The 19,656-nt window shown below is 47.8% G+C and overlaps 1 protein-coding gene across 1 annotated transcript; it reads left to right on the forward strand.

The window, feature by feature from the left end:
- Window positions 1-14,668: 14,668 nt before the first annotated feature.
- LOC119341669 (dnaJ homolog subfamily B member 6-B-like) lies at window positions 14,669-16,314 on the forward strand. The gene is made up of 5 exons (XM_037613532.1): window positions 14,669-15,025; window positions 15,127-15,220; window positions 15,391-15,470; window positions 15,553-15,615; window positions 15,713-16,314. Exons 1-5 carry the CDS (start codon window positions 14,924-14,926, stop codon window positions 16,010-16,012), a joined length of 639 nt encoding a protein of 212 aa, XP_037469429.1. The 5' UTR covers window positions 14,669-14,923; the 3' UTR covers window positions 16,013-16,314.
- The last annotated feature ends 3,342 nt before the right edge of the window (window positions 16,315-19,656 follow it).

Genomic DNA, 19,656 nt, shown 5'->3' on the forward strand with positions numbered 1-19,656 from the left:
CAGAAGCTTCTAAGGATGCAAACAAGATAACTTGGCAACACGAAGGACCGCCAACCAACAGATAAACTGCCGCTAGGAAGCAGAACTACCTAAAACTGTCAACCGACACAACACACAGACTCGGGAGAGCACCGCAATCAGGAATACTTATTACAATACTTTGTAGTTTTCGCGGAGTGACAAGCAGCACTAACTACTAAGAACCCTCTGTATAAAAATAGTTCACTTTCTAAAAATAAATTGACGTACTAAACACTTATACAGTGTTTAAGATGTAATTTTGCCAGTAATTTCTATTGTAATATATGTATAACAATAAAGAAATTATAAGATCTAGGAGTAGTATTTGAGACAAATCTACAGACTATCAGATACCGGTGATTATTGGAGTGTGATTGCTTACAATATGTGATGCATGCTACCTATATGGTTGCCTAACTTAATCTAGCTTAATGGCTTGCTTTTGGTATTATGCAGGCTAGAAATCGAGGGAAGGGACAATGTTTGGAAGCGAGATCAAAAGGCAAGATTGCGATGTGTTGATACGGGAGGTTATCTGCACAGTCACAATAAGTATAACAGGCTTCCTGGTGGGCAGCAATGGGTCAGTGTGATTATAGTTACAACTTACAATTACAACCTTGTTCGGGCATATATCAACGTTATATGCCAATGTGCTTGGAAAATGCATGTTTAGAAACTACAGCTATTAATGCTAAGAAAAAATAAATTGAATTGTAGTATGCTCTGATGTCAACATGCTCTGTTTGTCCAAGAACTCTAAATTTTATTCCAGCCCTTGATCTTTAGAACATCAAGGAAATTTGTGTCTAAAAACCGAGATGATGTTACTAAAACGTTACAAGCCAATTACCATAAATTAGCTAATCCTTGATCATTATACATATGGTTTTTCAAAAAGTTGTCGCAGTGGATTCAGCTATTGCCATGTGGTCTTATTACAGTATTTGATATGAATTCAGGCAGTATGACATTTGCCTCCATAGACGTGAGCTTTCAGTTAATGCAACTTTGGTTTGCTTACCTATTGTTTAAGTTGTTTGTCTTCTGAGTTAAAACATTCTTCATGCAATGCAGGTCTGCGGTGTTCCACACAAGCGAGCTGAGAATATTTGGTTCGCAGCAGAGGGCGTTTGTCTCCCAGTCGGTGGAAGCAAGTGAACATAGCATCAGGAATTTTGCTGACAGTTTCCATTTTTCATCTCTTCTTGTTTTAAATTAAACAAGGGGGCATGATACCCAGAACTAGAGTGATATGTTGAATTGTTAGTTGTTGAGTATCGTGATTATTAGGAAAGCTAGGATAGTGTAGGATATTATTCTACCTTACCTTGTACTCCAAGATGATCATGTACTCCTATATATATGTCCATGAGACTCAAGCAATACAACGAACTATTCCACCAAATACCTCTCTCCATTTCGACATGGTATCAGTTTCCGGGTTCTAAACCCTAACCGCCGCCGCTTCCGCACCCGCGCGCCGCCCCTGGTGCGGTCGGCCTCCATGACCGCCGCCGGGGGCCGCGCCGCCCGTACCTAGGGTTCGTCCGCCGGTCGTGTTGACCGGCTGCCCTAGAGAGTCCTTTTCCCGATCTTTTGATCCGGATTTTTCTCTCTTTCGTCGGTCGCTTTGATCGGCGTCTATTTTTTGGTTTTTCGATCTTTTCTTGATCGGTTTGCGTCGCCCACGGCCGCCGTCGACACCTCGCACCTCTACTCCGACATCGGCGCAACCGGCCGGCTACTTCACCGACCCGGCGGCCTCGCGTGACAGGCAGCCCTCAAGGCCGTCGTCCGCGCGCCGGCCCGCCCGTCGATCTACGCCGGTCGTCACCGCCCTACTCCGACCGGGACTCCTGCATCACCCCGATCCGGCGGCCTCGCGCCATGCGGCGGCCAATCATAGCCGCCCTGCTGCCCGCCGCCGCCGGCTTCATCTCGGACTCCGCCACCACCACGCCTCCACCGAGCGGCGTCCCCGACCTCGCGCGCGATCGACTTGATCACCCGCTCACCGCCGCGATCCGCCTCATCTACGCCGCGCGACCGACCTGGCCCGTCAGTTACACGCGCCTCCGCAGGTTCTGTGAAGATCGTCTCCAAGTTCAGCGCGCCCCTCCGCCGATCGAGCAACGGGCTGCCGCTGCGTCGCCCCGTCGGGCCGCAGCGCCACCGCCCCATGGTTCTTCTCCCGGCTGCACCGACCCGCGTCACCGCTGCGTCGCCCCTTCGGTCCGTAGTGCCGCGGCCCGCGGTCTACCGCCGCCCCGAGGCCGTCCGCTCCAGGCCGTCCCCGTGGCTGCACCGACCCTCGCGCCGCCGTTGCGTCGCCCCGTCGGGCCGTAGCGAGCGTGGCACGCGGTCCACGCCACCGTCTCGAGGCCGTCCACGCGGTTGCACCACCCCGCGCTCCGCCGCTGTGCCTCCCCTTCGGGCTGTAGCACCGCGGCCTGCGGTCCCTGCGATCATCCCAAGGTCTTCCGTCGTCGCCCCGATCTGCCTGCCGCCGCTGCGTCGCCCCTTCGGGCCGTAGCGCCGCGGCCCGCAGTCCACCGCCGTCCCCGCGCGTCGACTTCCTGTGGCATGCGCCGCACCACCTTCTTTGGCGCGGGTACGCCACCGTCCGTGCCGGTCTTCGTCACGCTGTCGTGTTCTTCGCCTACTTCGAGCACCGTCGCCGCACTCCTAACCTAGCCGCCGCCGCCGCCGTCAGGCCGCCGCCGCCGCTCTTCTTTTGTAGCCGCCGCCGCTACCCCCGTAGCCGCCGCAGCCGCCCGTCCACCTTCTTCGTCTTCGTCCAGCACCAGCCCGTCGCCAGCGTCGTCGTCATCTACCCTGACCGCTTCATCTACTCCGACAACTGCGGGCGACATTAGCCCCGTGCTGATTGGCGCCGCAACCGTCGTCGAGTCCTTCTTTGCTGGCCTCTCCGACTTCTTCGACATGGCGTATAGCTCGTGCAGGTCCCTGTCTAGGCATGCCCGATGCTGGCAACACCGTCGAGTGCCTTCGTCCACGACGTGTCCCCGGGCCCGGCAAGCCTGGTGCGGCGCTTCGTCAACTTCGTCTTCGTCCGTCTACACATGCCCGGTGCTGGCAACACCGACGTGTGCCTTTGTCTACAATGTGTCCTCGGGGTTGGCAACCCCGGCGCGACGCGTCGTCAACATCATCTACTTCCTGGCGCACCACTACTTCGACACCACTGCGCCCACGACTAACTCGGCGCCTCCTTGTGCTCGCGGCTCCACGACGACTTTCTCAACACCGGCTACCCCGACTCGACATCGACCACGGCATTCTTCACACGGCTACCTCGACCACGGCTCCACCACCCACGCTCTCGGCTACCTCGACAAACGGCACAAAGGGCTATCGCCTTGCTTGAGCAACCTCGTCGGTTGCCACTCCAGCCACGACTCCGCGATGCGTCGACCGTTACGACTGTGCGGGGGTGTCCGTCGGCTTGCCTTCGGATTCTTCTCCAGTCTCACCGTCTGCGTCGCTATCGTTGTGACTACGAGGGGATGTTGAGTATCGTGATTATTAGAAAAGCTAGGATAACGTAGGATATTATTCTATCTTGCCTTGTACTCCAAGATGATCATGTACTCCTATATATATGCCCATGAGGCTCAAGCAATACAACGAACTATTCCATCAAATCCCTCTCTCCCTTCCAACATTAGTGCATCATTTTATTTAACACCGATTGAAAAGTATACGTACACCACCACCACACACGCTCTCACACGGTGCATGGTCCGACTCTATGTAAGCATCGCCTTCGAAGTAAATTTGAGATCGATTGAACCAGTGGGACAGTAAAGACTTCATGTAAGTATCTACAGCTCTACGTTATCCGGGGATGAACTAAAGAGGTTGTACAGTGGTACTGCTTCTGTAATGTCAACAAACTGGTTACAATGCATTCCCTAAAAAAAAGGTTACAATGCAAAGAGAGCTTTATTAAATCAAAAGACAATTACATCGTTTGCAAGTCCTCTGATCATCCACACCGGAGGATCCTCAGTCCAAGAGCAAGACAATTTATTCAAATAACTATACTTAGCTAGCTCATGAGCAACACCATTACCTTTTCTATTACAATGCTTAAATTGACCTTCCCTATTAGACTTGTAATATCAAGCGACTCGGCGTAGATGGCCGCCGCCGAATCCCACCATTGAGTAGAGCCGGCGCAAAAGTTAATTCATCTTATTCAAAAACAATATCAATGTAAAAAAATGTCATCAATTCAAAAATTGTTCATTGAACTCATTTTTTGTTCATTAGGATTTATAAAATATTCATCAAAATTAAAAATTTGTTCATCAAATTATAAATTTGTTCTTAATTTTCAAAAAATGTTTATCAAATTCCAATTTTTTTCATAGAATTCAAAATTTGTTCATCCATTTTTCTTCAAAAAAACTCGTCTAACTAAAAAAAATTCATCATATTCAAAATTTGTTCACCATAATGTTTTTAAATGTCATCAATATCAAAATTCACTGGCATTATTTGAAATCACAAACATTTTTCAAATTCGTGAACATTACTAGAATTCAGGGATATTTTTTGGCTCCATGAGATTTTTCAAAATTCTAGTTTTTTGAATTTGGAACTATTTCTAAATCCCGAATTATTTAAATAAGAAAAAACGAAAACAAACAGAAAAACAGGAAAAGAAACTAGGGTGCGCCCGCCGCCACTCATGGGCCGGCCCAAATGGGTGCGCGAGGGGTGCACGCTGCGACTCCCCTCAGCACGCCACGCGCTAAATAGGAGGACCGCGCTTTTTTACTTCCGTTCTTTTCTTTTTTTCGTTTTAGTTTTCTTTAATTTTATCACTTGTTTTTGTGAATCTTATTTGTCAAATTCGCGAACATTTACTTTGTTCATGCTATTCAAAAAATGTTCATCAATGTAGAAAAATGTTCATCAATGTAGAAAAATGTTCATCAATTGAAACAAAGTTCATCAAATTCATCTTTTGTTCCTTGGGATTTAATATTTTTCATCAAAATTCAAAATCTGTTCATCATATTCAAAATTTTCCTCGGGAGCTGTGCGCACTATTTTGTGAACCCCGCTGGGCTAGGCACACCAAGTCCTCGAAAGCTCATGTGGCTAGGGAAGGGAAAAAGGGGGAATCCTAGTAGGAATAGGATTGGACTTGGAGTCCAATTCCTCTCACCCTTGGCGCCAGCTCCTATTAGGAGTAGGGATGGACTCTCATCCCTCCCACACATATAAATATAGGGGAAGGGCGCAGCAAGGACCCCCCAACACATTGGCCTTGGCTGTTGTCCCATCTCTCCCTCCCGGCATAGTTCACGTCCATGGTTTTTTGCTTAGCAAAGTGCTGCCATTGCTCCACCACCACCACACCGTCGTGCTGGTTTTGATCCCATCTACTTCTCCACCTTGTCTTGCTGGATCACGGAGGAGGAGACGTCATCGAGCCGCACGTATGCTAAACTCGGAGCTGGCGTCTGTTCGGCACGAGATCGGTTGGGTCGTGATCGGATCGCGGAGAGTACGAGTACATCAACTGCGTTATATACGCTTCCACTTTTGTTCTACGAAGGTACGCATACACACCCTCCCCTCTCGTTGCTATGCTTCTCCTAGATAGATCTTGGGTGTTCATAGGATTTTTTTGATTTTCATGCTTTGTTCCCCATCAGTGGCATCATGAGCTAGGTCTATGCATAGATGTATCTGCACGAGGAGCAGAACACAAAGAGTTGTGGGCATTGATTCTCAAATTGCTTACCTATCTTGTCTTATTTGGATCCGACGGTATTGTGGGATGAAGCGGGCTGGACCAACCTTACTTGTCCATGCACAAGAGACTGGTTCCACCAACAAACATGCAACTTGTTTTGCATAAGGTGGCTAGCGGGTGTATGTCTCTCCTACTTTAGTTGAATCTAATTTGACGAAGGTGGTCATTGTAGAAGGTTAAAAGGCAACTTGATTACCACCGTTGTGTCTTTAGGTACGTAAGAACGGTTCTTGGTAGTTTCCCATAGCAGCCATGTAAAGTTTACAACAACAAAGTAGAGGACATCTAACTTGTCTTTGCAGGGCATGTTGTGATGTGGTATGGCCAAAATGTGATGTGATATATGTTTATGTATGAGATGATCATGTTTTGTAATACGTTCACGACTTCCATGTCGATGAGTACGACAACCGGTAGGAGCCATAGGGTTGTCTTTAATTTATTATTCGGTCATGTAATTGATTTACTTTATCGCTATGTGTTAGCAATAGTTGGTGAGACGACCACGTGATGACACGATGATGGAGATCATGATGATGGAGATCATGGTGTTATGCCGGTGACGATGGAGATCATGTCGGTGCTTTGGAGATGGAGATCAAAGGCACGAGATGATAATGGCCATATCATGTCACATATTGATTCATGTGATGTTTATCTTTTTGCATCTTATTTTGCTTAGAACGACGGTAGCATTATAAGATGGTCCTTTCACTTAATTTCAAGAAACTGTGTTCTTCCTAAGTATGAATCATTGTAAAGGTTCATCGTTTCGAAGCACCTCGTGATGATCGGGTGTGATAGACTCTACATTCGCATAGAACGGGTGTAAGCTAGTTTTACACATGCAGAATACTTGGGTTAAACTTGACGGGTCTAGCATGTACAGACATGGCCTCAGAACATGGGATACCAAAAGGTCGAACATGGAGATGTTCACCATTGATGACTACCCCATCTCACGTGATGATCGGACATGGGTTAGTTGATTTGGATCATGTATCACTTAGACAATTTGACGGATGTTGATTTAAGTGGGAGTTCATTATTAATTTGATTAACTAAACTAATTATCATGAACTTAGTCTTAGTAGTCTTTACAAAATTTATGTTGTAGATCAATGGCCCGCGCTATAGTTCCCCTAAATTTTAATGTGTTCCTAGAGAAAGCTAAGTTGAAAGATGATGTAAGCAACTGGGAGGACTGGGTCCGTAACTTGAGGATTATCCTCATTACTGCACAGAAGGCTTATGTCATTAATGCACCACTTTGTGATGCACCCCCTCGAGGCTCGCCTACATATGTTATAAACATCTGGCGGGCGCGTTCTGATGACTACTCGATAGTTCAGTGCGTCATGCTTTACGGCTTAGAACCAGGGATCCAAATATGTTTTGAGCACAACGAAGCATATGAGATGTTCGAGGAACTGAAATTGGTATTTCAAGCTCATGCCCGGGTTAAGAGGCATGACACCTCCAACAAGTTCTTTACCTGCAAGATGGAGAAGAACAGTTCTGTTAGTTAGCATATACTCAGAATGTCTGGGTTTCACAAGTGCTTGACTCAGTTGGGAGTTAATCTTGCAGATGACACAGTCATTGACAGATTTCCCCACCCCCTTCCACCCAGCTATGAGGGCTTTGTAATGAACTATAATATGCAAGGTATGGAGAAAACGATTCCCGAGCTCTTCGTGATGCTTAAGGCTACGGAGGTAGAAATCAAGAAGGAGCATCAAGTGTTGATGGTTAAAAAGACCACTAGTTTCAAGAAAGGCAAGAGAAAGAAAGGGAACTTCAAGAAGAACGTCAAGATAGTTGCCACTCCCGTGAAGAAACCCAAGGATGGACCCAAATCTAAGACTGAGTGTTTCTACTGTAAGGGGAATGGTCACAGGAAGCGGAACTGCCCCAAGTACTTTGCAGATAAAAAGGTTGGCAACGTCAACAAAGGTATATGTGATCGTCGTCGGCACGCTACCTCTACATCTACCTTTGGGGATTAGTTTTAAACCTAAATAATTGTTATTTGATGCCTGCATTGAGCATGAACATTATATCTGGATCTTGTTTATTGCGAGATGGTTATTCATTTAAGTCAGAGAATAATGGTTGTTCGATTTATATGAGCAATATCTTTTATGGTCATGCACCCCTTATGAATGGTTTATTCTTATTGAATCTCGATCGTAGTGACACACATATTCATAATATTGGTGCCAAAAGATACAAAGTTAATAATAATAGTGCCACATATTTGTGGCACTGCCGCTTAGGTCATATTGGTGTAAAGTGCATGAAGAAACTCCATGCTGATGGACTTTTGGAATCTCTTGATTATGAATCATTTGAGACATGTGAACCATGCCTCATGGGCAAGATGACTAAAATTCCGTTCTCTGGAACAATGGAGCGAGCTAGTGACTTATTGAAAATAATACATACCGATGTTTGCGGTCCGATGAGTGTTGAAGCACACGGTGGATATCGTTATTTTCTTACCCTCACAAATGATCTGAGTAGATATGGGTATATTTACTTAATGAAACACAAGTCTGAAACATTTGAAAAGTTCAAGGAATTTCATAGTGAAGTGGAGAATCATCATAGCAAGAAAATAAAGTTTCTACAACCAGACCATGGAGGTGAATATTTGAGTTACGAGTTTGGTATGCATTTAAGACAATGTGGAATTGTTTCATAGCTCATGCCACCTGGAACACCACAGCGTAATGATGTATCCGAACATCGTAATCTTACTCTTTTGGATATGGTGTGTTCTGTGATGTCTCTTACCGATTTGCCACTATCATTCGGAGTTATGCTTTAGAGATAGCCACATTCACTTTAACTAGGGCCGTCTAAATCCATTGAGACGAAACCGTATGAGTTATGGTTTGGTAAGAAACCTAAGCTGTCATTTCTTAGCTCATCACCATTCAAGTTAAACCTGACATTAATTGAACTTGAACAAATATGTGGGTTGAGTCATAGTGCCACCGGATCGAGCTCACCCATGTAGCCACTCTTGCCTGGATGGGGAGGCCCTAATTCGGTCTACTGTCATGCCTCTCGTCGGTGCCTCCAACGAGGGAAGGTTATGTGCGCGTGCTACCCTGGCCCAGTAGGCGGTAGTAACCTTGTGTACCCGAGTTTTGGTTTTGAGCTCAGGTCCCCATTTGCGACCGTTTAGTTTGGCCACGATGGTGGCGGCCATGATGGTGGCGGCCACGAAGGTGGCCGATGTCACGAGTTGACATCGGGTCCACCCATGGCATAGCCTAGACGGGAGTTTGTTGGAGTGGCCGAGAGAGTGTCATGCAATAGATTGGCTTTGTTGGAATGTCGTTGGTCCGCCCGAATGGGAGCTCGAGGCCATGAGTTCGATAGTGTGGGTACAGTGTACTAACCTTTTGCATAGTGTATAATCTATCGACAGTCGCGTCCTCGGTTATGGACACAGTTCGTAGTAGGTCACACTATGGGTCAACAGTAATAATAACCTGAATAATAAACAACCCTGATTCCATGTGGTAAGAAGTTGATTGGTCTTATGTGGTCATGCGATGATCACGGATAAAGATCGAGCTCGTTGTGGTCATGCGATAATCACGGATTCAACCCATGGTGGTTATCCGATAACCACCGGCATGAGTAAGTTGGTCTCTTTGTGGTCATGTGATTATCACGGTGGTAAGAAAGATTGATACATGTGGTGGTTATGCGATAACCGCCGGCATGAGTAAGTTCGTCTCTTTGTGGTCATGTGATGATCACGGTGGTAAGAAAGATTGATACTTGTGGTGATTACGAGATAACCTCTGTGATGATTAAGTTGGTCCATGAGACCTCAAAAGTCGACTTCCTCTTATGCTAGTGCTAGTATCACCATGTCCATATCATGAGTAACATGTATAGGCCATGCTCATTCTCATATTGTTCTAATAGTATCATGCTCATCATCAATAATTAACCTCTAAATGTCATGCTATTGTTTGGCTTGATTGTTTTGATTGTTGTGAGCTTGCAAGTACATTCGAAGTATTCACCTGGTTTGTCTTGCCAGACTGCAAGTAATGCAGTGACTGATTGCTTGTCGAGGATCCCGATCTTGCGAGCATGGCCATGTCCCAGCCAGTGTCCCTGCGGAGTGGAGTTCATCATCGTCGTCACAGTTCCGTGGGTAGAAGTTATTCCGCTGCTGCGAGTTGTTCCGTTGCTAGTATAGAGCTACCTTAGCAGGCGTAGTGTCGTCGTGCCCATGTAACCTTTGTATATCAGAACCGTTATACTCCTATCATTTGTAATAAAGAGATTTGTGGTTCTATTCCAAGCAGTGTCGTATTCCAGAAGATTTGATCTTTGGGTTGGAATACAGGATGTTCTAGTTCCTTTGAGGCGGGGGGCCACATTTGCTACTGAGTATTCTGGTTTGCTGTAGCAGATTGCATAAATCATGTTACTTATAACTCCTGATCTTCAATGTTTATAGCAGGATTGCATTAAGTTTGCACGGATTGAAGTATGGGGCATTGCTAAACAATACCTTGAAGAAACTATCTTGCCCAAATCTCCTTGTATGGTATGGCTTCCATAATCGTCTTTTGTTATTCAACACATCTTCTATTTGTGTTACTGACGTTTGCTGGATGCATTTCTGGATATTCGGAATATCATATATTTGCAGGTTACTTTTGTTGTTAAAGTTATTCTCATCGATGGGTAATTCTAACCTGCTAGCCACGTTCCGTCAAAAAAAAAAAAAAACTGCTAGCCACGTTATGCTGATACAACTAACAACTTATTTCATATGTCCTTTTAAACATTCACGTGTTGATCTAGTTTAAACATCTAATACTGCCATTTTTTCTCTCAAAAGAAAGATAATCCCGGCCTCTGCATCGAGCAACGCACACGGCCATCTAAAACTGCAACTACATATCTTATATGTATTATGTTATGCTTGTCTGAAAGGCCATATAAGCAGGCTTCACGACTCTTTGCTTATTTGGGCGTTCGCTGTTAGGCTACTAATCGACGTGGACAAAGCTGTATTTAAGTATAGCTGGTGATGCTTATTGCCAAACCATCGCCGCGGCTAGTACCCCGGTCCGAGCACATGCTTGTGGCGCCGTCCGATCCTAGTCATCGCCCACGCTTCTGCCCGATCAGCACGTGCTTCCTGCGGCCCTGATTTCGAGTGATGCTCTGTAGACGGCGTCGACACTTTTCGAAACGGAGACGCGACAGTAGGAAATGAATGAAGTGGGGATCCAGGCTCTTCTCGAGGGGGTTAAAAAAGTGAGTGGAGTGACAGGAAGCTTCGAGAGGCTGGCCAGGTGCATGCACACAAGGTGCTGGACGACTGCGCTTTTTCGCGTGGTCGGCTTCTGGCGGCCACGTAGACGGTGGCGGTGCAATGGCCGGGCCGGCAAGCCGGGAACTTTCCGGAGGCCGGCCACATAATAATATCTCCTCCCTCCTGTCCATTTCCGTCAAGGTTCTCGAATCCCGTAGACACTTCAGTACTGTACCAAAAAGGGGCAATTGAGCAGGTTTGAGCAGTGGAGCTACAACGACAGAACACATCTTATCGAACGTCTACTAGTGCTCCATCGGTTTCTTTTTCTCCGCACATAAGTTTTTGTTTTGAGTCAAACTTCATTGAGAATGACCAATATTTTAGAAAAAAGATATTGACATTCACAATATCAAATCAACATCATTAAACGCACTTTCATACAATACTCCCTTCGTTACTAAATATAAGTATTTTTAGAGATTTTAATAAAGGACTGTGTACGAAGCAAAATGAGTGAATATATACCCTGAAATATATTAAAATCTTTAAAATGACTTACATTAGAAAGGGGGGGGGGTTGTATATCTTTAGCATTGTAGATGCTGATACTTTTTAATAACTTACTCGAACTTTAATAAGTTTTTAGATAGTTTACCAAATATGCCATGTGGTAGTCAAATTTTATAAAGTTTAATTGAAGGCAAATCTTATATACGGAATGAAAAGAAATAGAGTGAGTATGACATAAACTGCACCAGCATCGGAAGAGCATACCGAGCAGGTTATAAATACTTCCTCTATTTCATAATGTAGTGCGTATAAATTCTTTTTAAAAGTCACACTTTGCAAATTTTAATCAAAGTAAGCTATTTATATCTACAATATTGAATATATAAAATATATTACTATTTTTCATAATGAATCTAATGATAGATGCTTGGCATTGTTTTTCTTTAAAAACTTACTCAAAATTTGTGAGGTTTGACTTTCTTTTTAAATCTACATGCACTACATTATGATATGGAAAGATTATTTATTAAGAATAAGCAAATACAATTAAGGATGACGTGTCCATGTATGTCTGTATTGATTATTTCTGTGTTAGCACTATGTTGATTATTTCAGTGTTAGCTCTATATAGTAATTAGTGTATGTACATTCAACAAGGACACATCGGACATGTCCGCCTACACCCTTAACCAACACAAAAGATAGCCTGTTCCACACATCATAAAGAGCTTGAGAAAAAGTCACATACCGGCACAATCCTCCTTCGTCGCTCGGGTTATGTTTTTTTATCGAACCGCTCTAGAGCCCATCCCAAATGTGCGTGCTGCCTGTCACGCAAGCAAGAAACCAGAACATTTTTGCGTTCGTGGAAAACGGAACCAGACAGTTATGACGGTAGTGTCTAAGAGAGGTCACTCCTCTTTTGTAGACATTTGTCACTTTGAGGCTGTTTGGTTCTAGGCCTAGCATTGTCACACTTTGCCACACATTTTTACCAAGTTTGTCTAAGGTTAGTTTATCAAAATGAAAGCCACAAGTTGGTAAGCCTAAGGAAATCTTGCCACACATTTTATGTGTATGCCATGTGGGACCCAAGTGTGGCTTGCCAAAGGTGTGGCTGGAACCAAACACTTGTCTAAGTTGGTCAAACTTGCCTAACCTTAGGTGTGGCAATCTTTGACAAAGTTAGTCACAAACTAAACATCCCCGTTCATCTATTTCAATACACCTGCTTCATGGTTTCGAATGTTGCGCCACCTATCACTTTCTCTTCTCGCTTCTCAGCGTACAATGGAAAGTGAGAAAACATGCATTCGAAATCATAGGTCTTGTAATCTTGTATGGGAGGGGTGATTAGATTTTTGTGAATTTCTCTTGCGCGACTGTTGGATACTTCTTCATCATGGTTGCACACCATGAGGACTACTTTCCCGATGCCGAATTCTTTCCCAACATCGACAAACTCCTCCACAACATGTCGCTCGGTGGTGGTGATGCGACTGAAAATGCTTCTTCTTTTGTTGGGTCATTCTCTTACTCCTTCTGTTAGGGATTGTTTCTAAATATGTCATACTAGCAATTGATCACGACATGATATTTTTATTGTACATAAACCCGCCAGGTTTGATCCCCGAGGGGAATGGATATCAACCGTGTTTCTCGGCTCCATCTACAAAAATATGTCGTGGGGCTCCTCCCCTTTTGGTCTTGTTTTTTTAATTATACAAGCTCTACATTTCATGATATATCTTTGACCAAAAATATATGAGTAATACCACATAAAATTATACATGGAAAACTACTCCCTTCAACCCAAATTAATTGACACAGTTTAATATAATTAGTATTAAAATACAAATTTAATAATTTAAGAAGCATTGGAATTGGGCGAGGCATTCATATCCTCTATAACAGTAAGCTTCCTAATTTAAAGAGCCCGCGTTCAATTGAGCTCTTCAATTAGAATTGGGTCACTTTATCTTTACCGGGTCAACAATTTCTCAAAGTTGTCCCATTCAATTTTTTAAAACTATACACTATGCTTTCTAATTTTAAGGTCTCACAATTAATTGAGGTATTCAATGTAGAATTGGGTCATTCAATTTTAACCGGGTCAATAATTTCTTAAGCTCTCCTATTCAATTCTCTTAATTCACTACATTTCCTAATTTTGAAGCTCTTTCATTGAATTGAGGTATTCAATTTCGGATTTTCTTTATGATTTTGACTGGGCCAATGAATTTTCAAATCAATCAGCAACAACCGGCTTATAAAAAATTTCCAATATAGTATATGCGACCGCCGATATATAAATTTTCCAACATAAATATAGGTTTGATAGCGGATAACACCGAATCACACCAGAAAGGCCGCCAAATCAACGCATTATAAATAAAAATAAAATACACTCTATCATCTCCCAAACTAAATATTCCATCAGTTTCAAAATATAAGGGATGTTAGTTTTTAGAAAGGTCAAATTTCTTTTAACTTTGAACAACTTCAAAGCAAAAATATCGACATCCACAAATATTAAACAAAAAGAATATAAATATTATGATGAATCTAAAAATACTGATTTGATATTACGAATTTTGATATATTTCTCTATAAATTTGATTAAATGTAAAAGATTTGCCTTTTGAAAAACGTAATACATCCTATACTTTGAAACAAGGTCATTATTTTTTTAAGAACTCAACAACATCAATGATGCAGCAAAGCGCATCCAATCCTTCTGGTTGTTGACGAAAGCCGAAAGGATCCAGACCATTCGGGGCTTCGAGGATCCCTAAACCAAACTTTGCGTACTCAGTGGTGGAGCACCTCTCTCTCGTAGACGAACGGTATACTCCAACATGGTCACGTTCCTCATCTGGGTTGTGTCAATCTGCGGCATCTTTCTACTTTGGTGCGCATTCGAAGCATCCCGTTGCAGTTTTTCTATAAAGCAGAAATTTCTGCCCCATTTTTTACTGAAAATAAAAGCCAGTCAACCGTCCGTCGGTCTCACCCTCTCAACGCTTCTGGAGGCTTCCGGCGGCGGGTGGAGAGCAGACCCCACCCGTCCACGAGGCTACCACAAGCTTCTCTTCTTCTGGTACGTTCTACCCACGCAACTAGTTTGCGAGAGAGAGAGATTTTTACATACAGCCAGCCCCACCTCGTCCGATCGTGAACATTCAATCGTACGCCACCTTCGGCCAGCTGCCGACAACCGTCCCGGCGACAAGCTTGACCGGCTCTGCAAGAGCGACCGACGTCCGTACGTAGTCCTCTGTTACAGGCGCATGGCCTCCGGTGCCGCGGACGCCGACCTCTACGCCGTCCTGGGGCTCAAGAAGGAGTGCTCCGACGCCGACCTCAGGCTCGCCTACCGGAGGCTCGCCATGGTGAGTCCGAGTCGACCGGTGGCTGTTCGTGTATCTTGGCTAATTCGAGTAGATGTAGCCGTGAATCTGTCTGTAATCAGATCATTCTCTCCTTGTGGCAGACATGGCATCCGGACCGGTGCTCGGCGTCCGGCAGCTCGGCGCGCGTGGAGGAGGCCAAGGAGCGTTTCCAGGAGATCCAGAGCGCCTACTCCGGTCATTAATTCTTCCATTTCATCACCATTAGTTAGTTAGCGAGCGCACACAAGTTGTTTTCATGGCGACGAAGCACATCTTGCTGTTGCTGCTGCCTGCTAGCCTGCGTAAAAGGTAAAACTCATATGCCACGTACGGGGCCTCCTCTGTTTTCCATGTTGTGCCCACAGTGCTCTCCGACTCCGGCAAGCGGCTCCTCTACGACGTCGGCGTCTACGACAGCGACGGCGACGGCCGCAGCGAGCAAGACGTACGTACCCGACCATGTATCACGTTTCTTTGGATCGAGCCAACCAATTTAGATATTTACTGGAATTCTCCCGTGGACGCAGGTGTCGGGGATGGGCGACTTCTTCGGGGAGATGGCCGAGATGATGAGCCAGGCCACGCCAACCGTAAGCTAGATCAAGTCCTTACCACATTCTGACATTGTTGCGCGTTCACATCTGTGGCTTGAGTGGATATTATTGATTACGTGATGTAATTTTGCAGGACAGCTTCGAGGAGCTGCAGCAGCTGTTCGTGGACATGTTCCAGGCCGACCTCGTCGCCGGCGGGTTCGGCGGTGCGCCACCTATGGGCCGCCGGGTCAAGACCCCGGCCCCGAGTGCATCCTGTACCTCTGGACCTACGTTTGCGCAAGCACGGCCGTCAAGTAACAACGGTGTCAACAAGCGGTGTTCACCGGCGATGGGCTCCGGGATGCCCTCATGGACGGTGCAGGAGGACGTGAGCATCGGCGGCAGGAATAAGAAACAGAGGCTGTCGACGGGCCACGGCGTGTCGTCCTAGGAGGAAGCGAGGGATGCGCGGCGCGCGTGGCAGCGTAGATGCGCGCGTGCTCTGTAGATCTGGCCGACGGTCAGCAACTTTTGGAGGATGTGATGCGCAAGCTTTACAATTAGTTTATTCTTTTATTTACTTGTGTTGTTCGTCCATCTCAAACGGCCTTTATGTAAGGACGAAATATACTAGATGGTGTAGTAATCCTGCATGAGACCGTTCACAAGATACACCGAAAAAACATAAGTGGATTGATATTTAAAATTGACTTTGAAAAGGTATATGACAAGGTCAAGTGGTCTTTCCTTCAATGAGTGGATCCATAATTTTGTAACTGAAGGTAGTGTAGTCATTAAAGTCAATAATGATGTAAGCCGTTACTTTCAGACAAAAGAAGGACTACGGTAGGGTGACTTCATGTCTTCAATGTTATTTAACATTGTCACTGACATGTTGACGATTCTGATTAAGATGTTATTTAACATCGTTACTGATATTGTCGGCGTTTTGGGAACGGGTCCCCAGACTTGCCTGCGGCGTGGCTCAAAGGGGGCCCAGCACGGCCCATTTTCATCAACACAAGCTCAAGACCCTCGCGAGGGGCCAAGCCTCGCGGGACGGACGACAAGGAGCTTCCTCAGGCACGACCTCATCAGGCTGGCTCACGAGGAGGCGGAGAGTTCAAGGCGGGGTGCCTCGCGAGGTGCCTATGACGCAAGCCATGACGACCAAGGACGCCAGCCCGCGCAGTGTCCTTATTTCCTCTTTGATGCAAGGGGAGCAAGCGCAGGCGAGAGCATCAAGCAAAGGTATCCATTTCGGTGCAACAAGACCAAGACCAGTCCAACGACAGGATGGAGGTCACCGTGGAGCCCAAGCCGGCGTCACCACCAGAACCTTTGACAGGCGAGGACGAACTTTAGTCAGAATAAGTGTACCAGATGTTCCCCTTCAAAATGGCCAATTGTTGGCGCCCTTCCCGTTGAATATTTGGAAAGAGACCCAGGGCCTTTGCCTATAAATAGGACTAGCCACCATAGTATCTGGGCAGAGAGAGAGAATCAACCCCTCCAAAGGGACAACACCACCGCAAGAACAGACGCTCACGAGGCTGTCCTTCCTTTATTGTTCATCATCAGCCCAAGAGGCAATCCACCACACCACACACTGGAGTAGGGTAGTACACCACAATGGTGGCCTGAACCCCAGTATAAACCCTGTGTCTCTTGTGCTGTTCTTCTGGTAGTTTAGATCCCAGCGATTCGGTGAGGAACAGGTAGGTAGAAGGCGAAACCTTCGCGCGCACCCCAGTGTTCGAACCTCAAGGGTCTGCCGGAACCCTAAATCCGACATTTGGCGCGCCAGATAGGGGTGCTCCGGAATTCGTCTTCCGTCGCCCTGTTCTTCTCTGACCGTCGCGTCCATATCTGACGCACGCCGGGTTCGCGCCGAGCGCCGAGCCGCCCTCGCTTCCCGCGTCGCCCAGACGGCTCCCGTCGGCGGGCGCCCTCGTCGTTCCCCGTCGCCTGCCGTCAATGCCGCCACCGACCCGGCGGGGAACGAGCAGCAAGCATCGTCCCAGCACCCATTCATGAGGCGAGACGGCCGCACCGCTACACCCTCGCTCACCCCTGCTGGCTCTTCGTCCCGTGCGCCCCGCGCGGCCATGGAGGCTCGAGGTGCGCTCATCGCGGCGAACGAGCTCCTGCGCTACCGTCCAATCGATGACGTCTACGAAGAATGACTCGACCGAGTCGCTGAACTCGTCCGCGCCGCTGGGGGCTCTCCTGTGCCATCTTTCTCGCTGCCCCGCGCCCCGCCATGCGCGGGCAATGAAGCTCCTGGGGCGCCTCAGCCGCCTCCCCCTCAAGAAGGCGCCCTGGCTCCAAGGCGCGCGGCCCCCGGGCGGAACCCGCCCCGTCAGGAACCAGCGCGACAAGAGCAGAGATGCCAAGAAGTCCCTCGCCCTCGAGAAGCTGCCCGAGCGCTCCCTGCTCTGGCTCGTCCCGACCACGCTCCTGCTCCAGCATGTCAAGACCCCGCGCTGCACCCAGCTGCGGCACACGGGGACCCGCAGGACCAAGCCCTTCGTCCTCCAAGGCCTCCTGTGGCCACAGCGGGCTGCCGCGCCTTCACCACCGAGCTGCGCACCGTCGCGTGGCCTGGCAAGTTCAAGCCAGACCTGCCTCCTCGCTACGACGGCACGGCTGACCCTGCAGAGTTCCTCCAGCTCTACGAGCTGGGCATCGAGGCTACCAACGGAGACGAGAAGGTCATGGCAAATTGGTTTCCCATGGCTCTCAAGGACGCGGCCCGCACTTGGCTCCTGAACCTGGCCCCAGGCACGATCTCCTCCTGGGACAAGATGCGCACCAGCTTCATCGCCAACTTCCAGGGTACTCGCGACCGGCCACCCGCCGTGAGCGACATGCGCCACAACAAGCAGCAACCAGGGAAAACCCTGCAGAAGTACATCCAGCGCTTCAACAATGCGCGCCTCAAGATTTCCAAGGTGACCGAGGAGGCCATCATCTCAGCCTTCTCTGACGGCGTGCGTGACGTCAAAATGAAGGAGGAGCTCGCAATGCATGAAGATCTGTGCACTTCCTTGGAGCTGTTCAACCTGGCGACCAAGTGCGCCAGGGCCGAGGAAGGGCGTCTCTCCCTCCTTGAGTTGTCTGCCGCAGACCCAGAAGAGAAGAAGCCAAAGGCCAAGGACGTGAAGCGCAAAGGGGCTGCCGTGCTCGTGGCAGAACCAGACACCAAGCGGGGCAGAGATCAGCCCAAATCCTCCAAGGGCAGTCGCTACTGCGTGTACCACGACCTTCACACCCATTACACCAATGAATGCCAAGAGCTCAGGGCCGGGCGTGAAGGACGGACTGGCCGGTGTCCCGACCGCAGCGACCGGGGCTACGACCGAGGAGGAGGAAGGAACGCAGGACGCTGGGAAGACCGCGGCCCACGTCAAGGGTGGTGCGACCAACCTCGCGAGGATCGCTGGCAGGACCCGCCTCGCGAGGGAGGCTGGAGGGATCAGCCTCGCGAGGATCGCCCACAAGGTAACGCAGGCCTCCCTCCGCTACCGCCGCAACCAAGGAGAAATGAGGACCGTCATCAGAATGAAGGGGCTGGGGGCTTCCAGGAACCACGTGCGATCGCCTGCATCCTGGGCGGAGCTCAAGCCCCAGCCTCTCAGCGCATCTTCAAGCAGTTCGCCCGTGAAGTGAATGCAGCCTCCCCAAGCTCGAGGCCACGCGCCCTCTCAGGTGGTCGGCGTGTGCCATCACGTTTAGCTCAGCGGATCAGCTCAAGTGCGCGGCCACAGCCGGAGTCCTCCCGATGCTTTGTTCCCCAATTATCAGCAACGTGCTAGTCACCAGGACCCTCATCGATGGCGGGGCAGGGCTCAACGTCCTGTCCGTGGAAACATTCAACAATCTCCAAGTGACCTACAATCAGCTTCAGCCAACCAAGCCTTTCTCCGGAGTCACCGACGGCTCCACGGTCCCTTTTGGGCAGGTCCGCCTCCCTGTCACCTTCGGGGCACGCGACAACTACCGCACCGAGCTCATCGACTTCGACGTCGCCCACATTCGCCTGTCGTACAACGCCATCCTCGGGTACCCGGCGCTGGCCAAGTTCATGGCCGT

The sequence above is a fragment of the Triticum dicoccoides genome, chromosome 7B (assembly GCF_002162155.2).
Source record: "Triticum dicoccoides isolate Atlit2015 ecotype Zavitan chromosome 7B, WEW_v2.0, whole genome shotgun sequence".
In the NCBI taxonomy this organism is placed as follows: domain Eukaryota; kingdom Viridiplantae; phylum Streptophyta; class Magnoliopsida; order Poales; family Poaceae; genus Triticum; species Triticum dicoccoides.

Excerpts from the sequence above, each read along its gene's own strand:
- LOC119341669 (XM_037613532.1), top strand. The coding sequence starts at position 14,924 with ATGGCCTCCGGTGCCGCGGACGCCGACCTCTACGCCGTCCTGGGGCTC. Across the intron at positions 15,471-15,552 it reads ACGGCCGCAGCGAGCAAGAC|GTGTCGGGGATGGGCGACTT; the intron begins GTACGTACCCGA and ends CCGTGGACGCAG. Across the intron at positions 15,616-15,712 it reads TGAGCCAGGCCACGCCAACC|GACAGCTTCGAGGAGCTGCA; the intron begins GTAAGCTAGATC and ends GTAATTTTGCAG.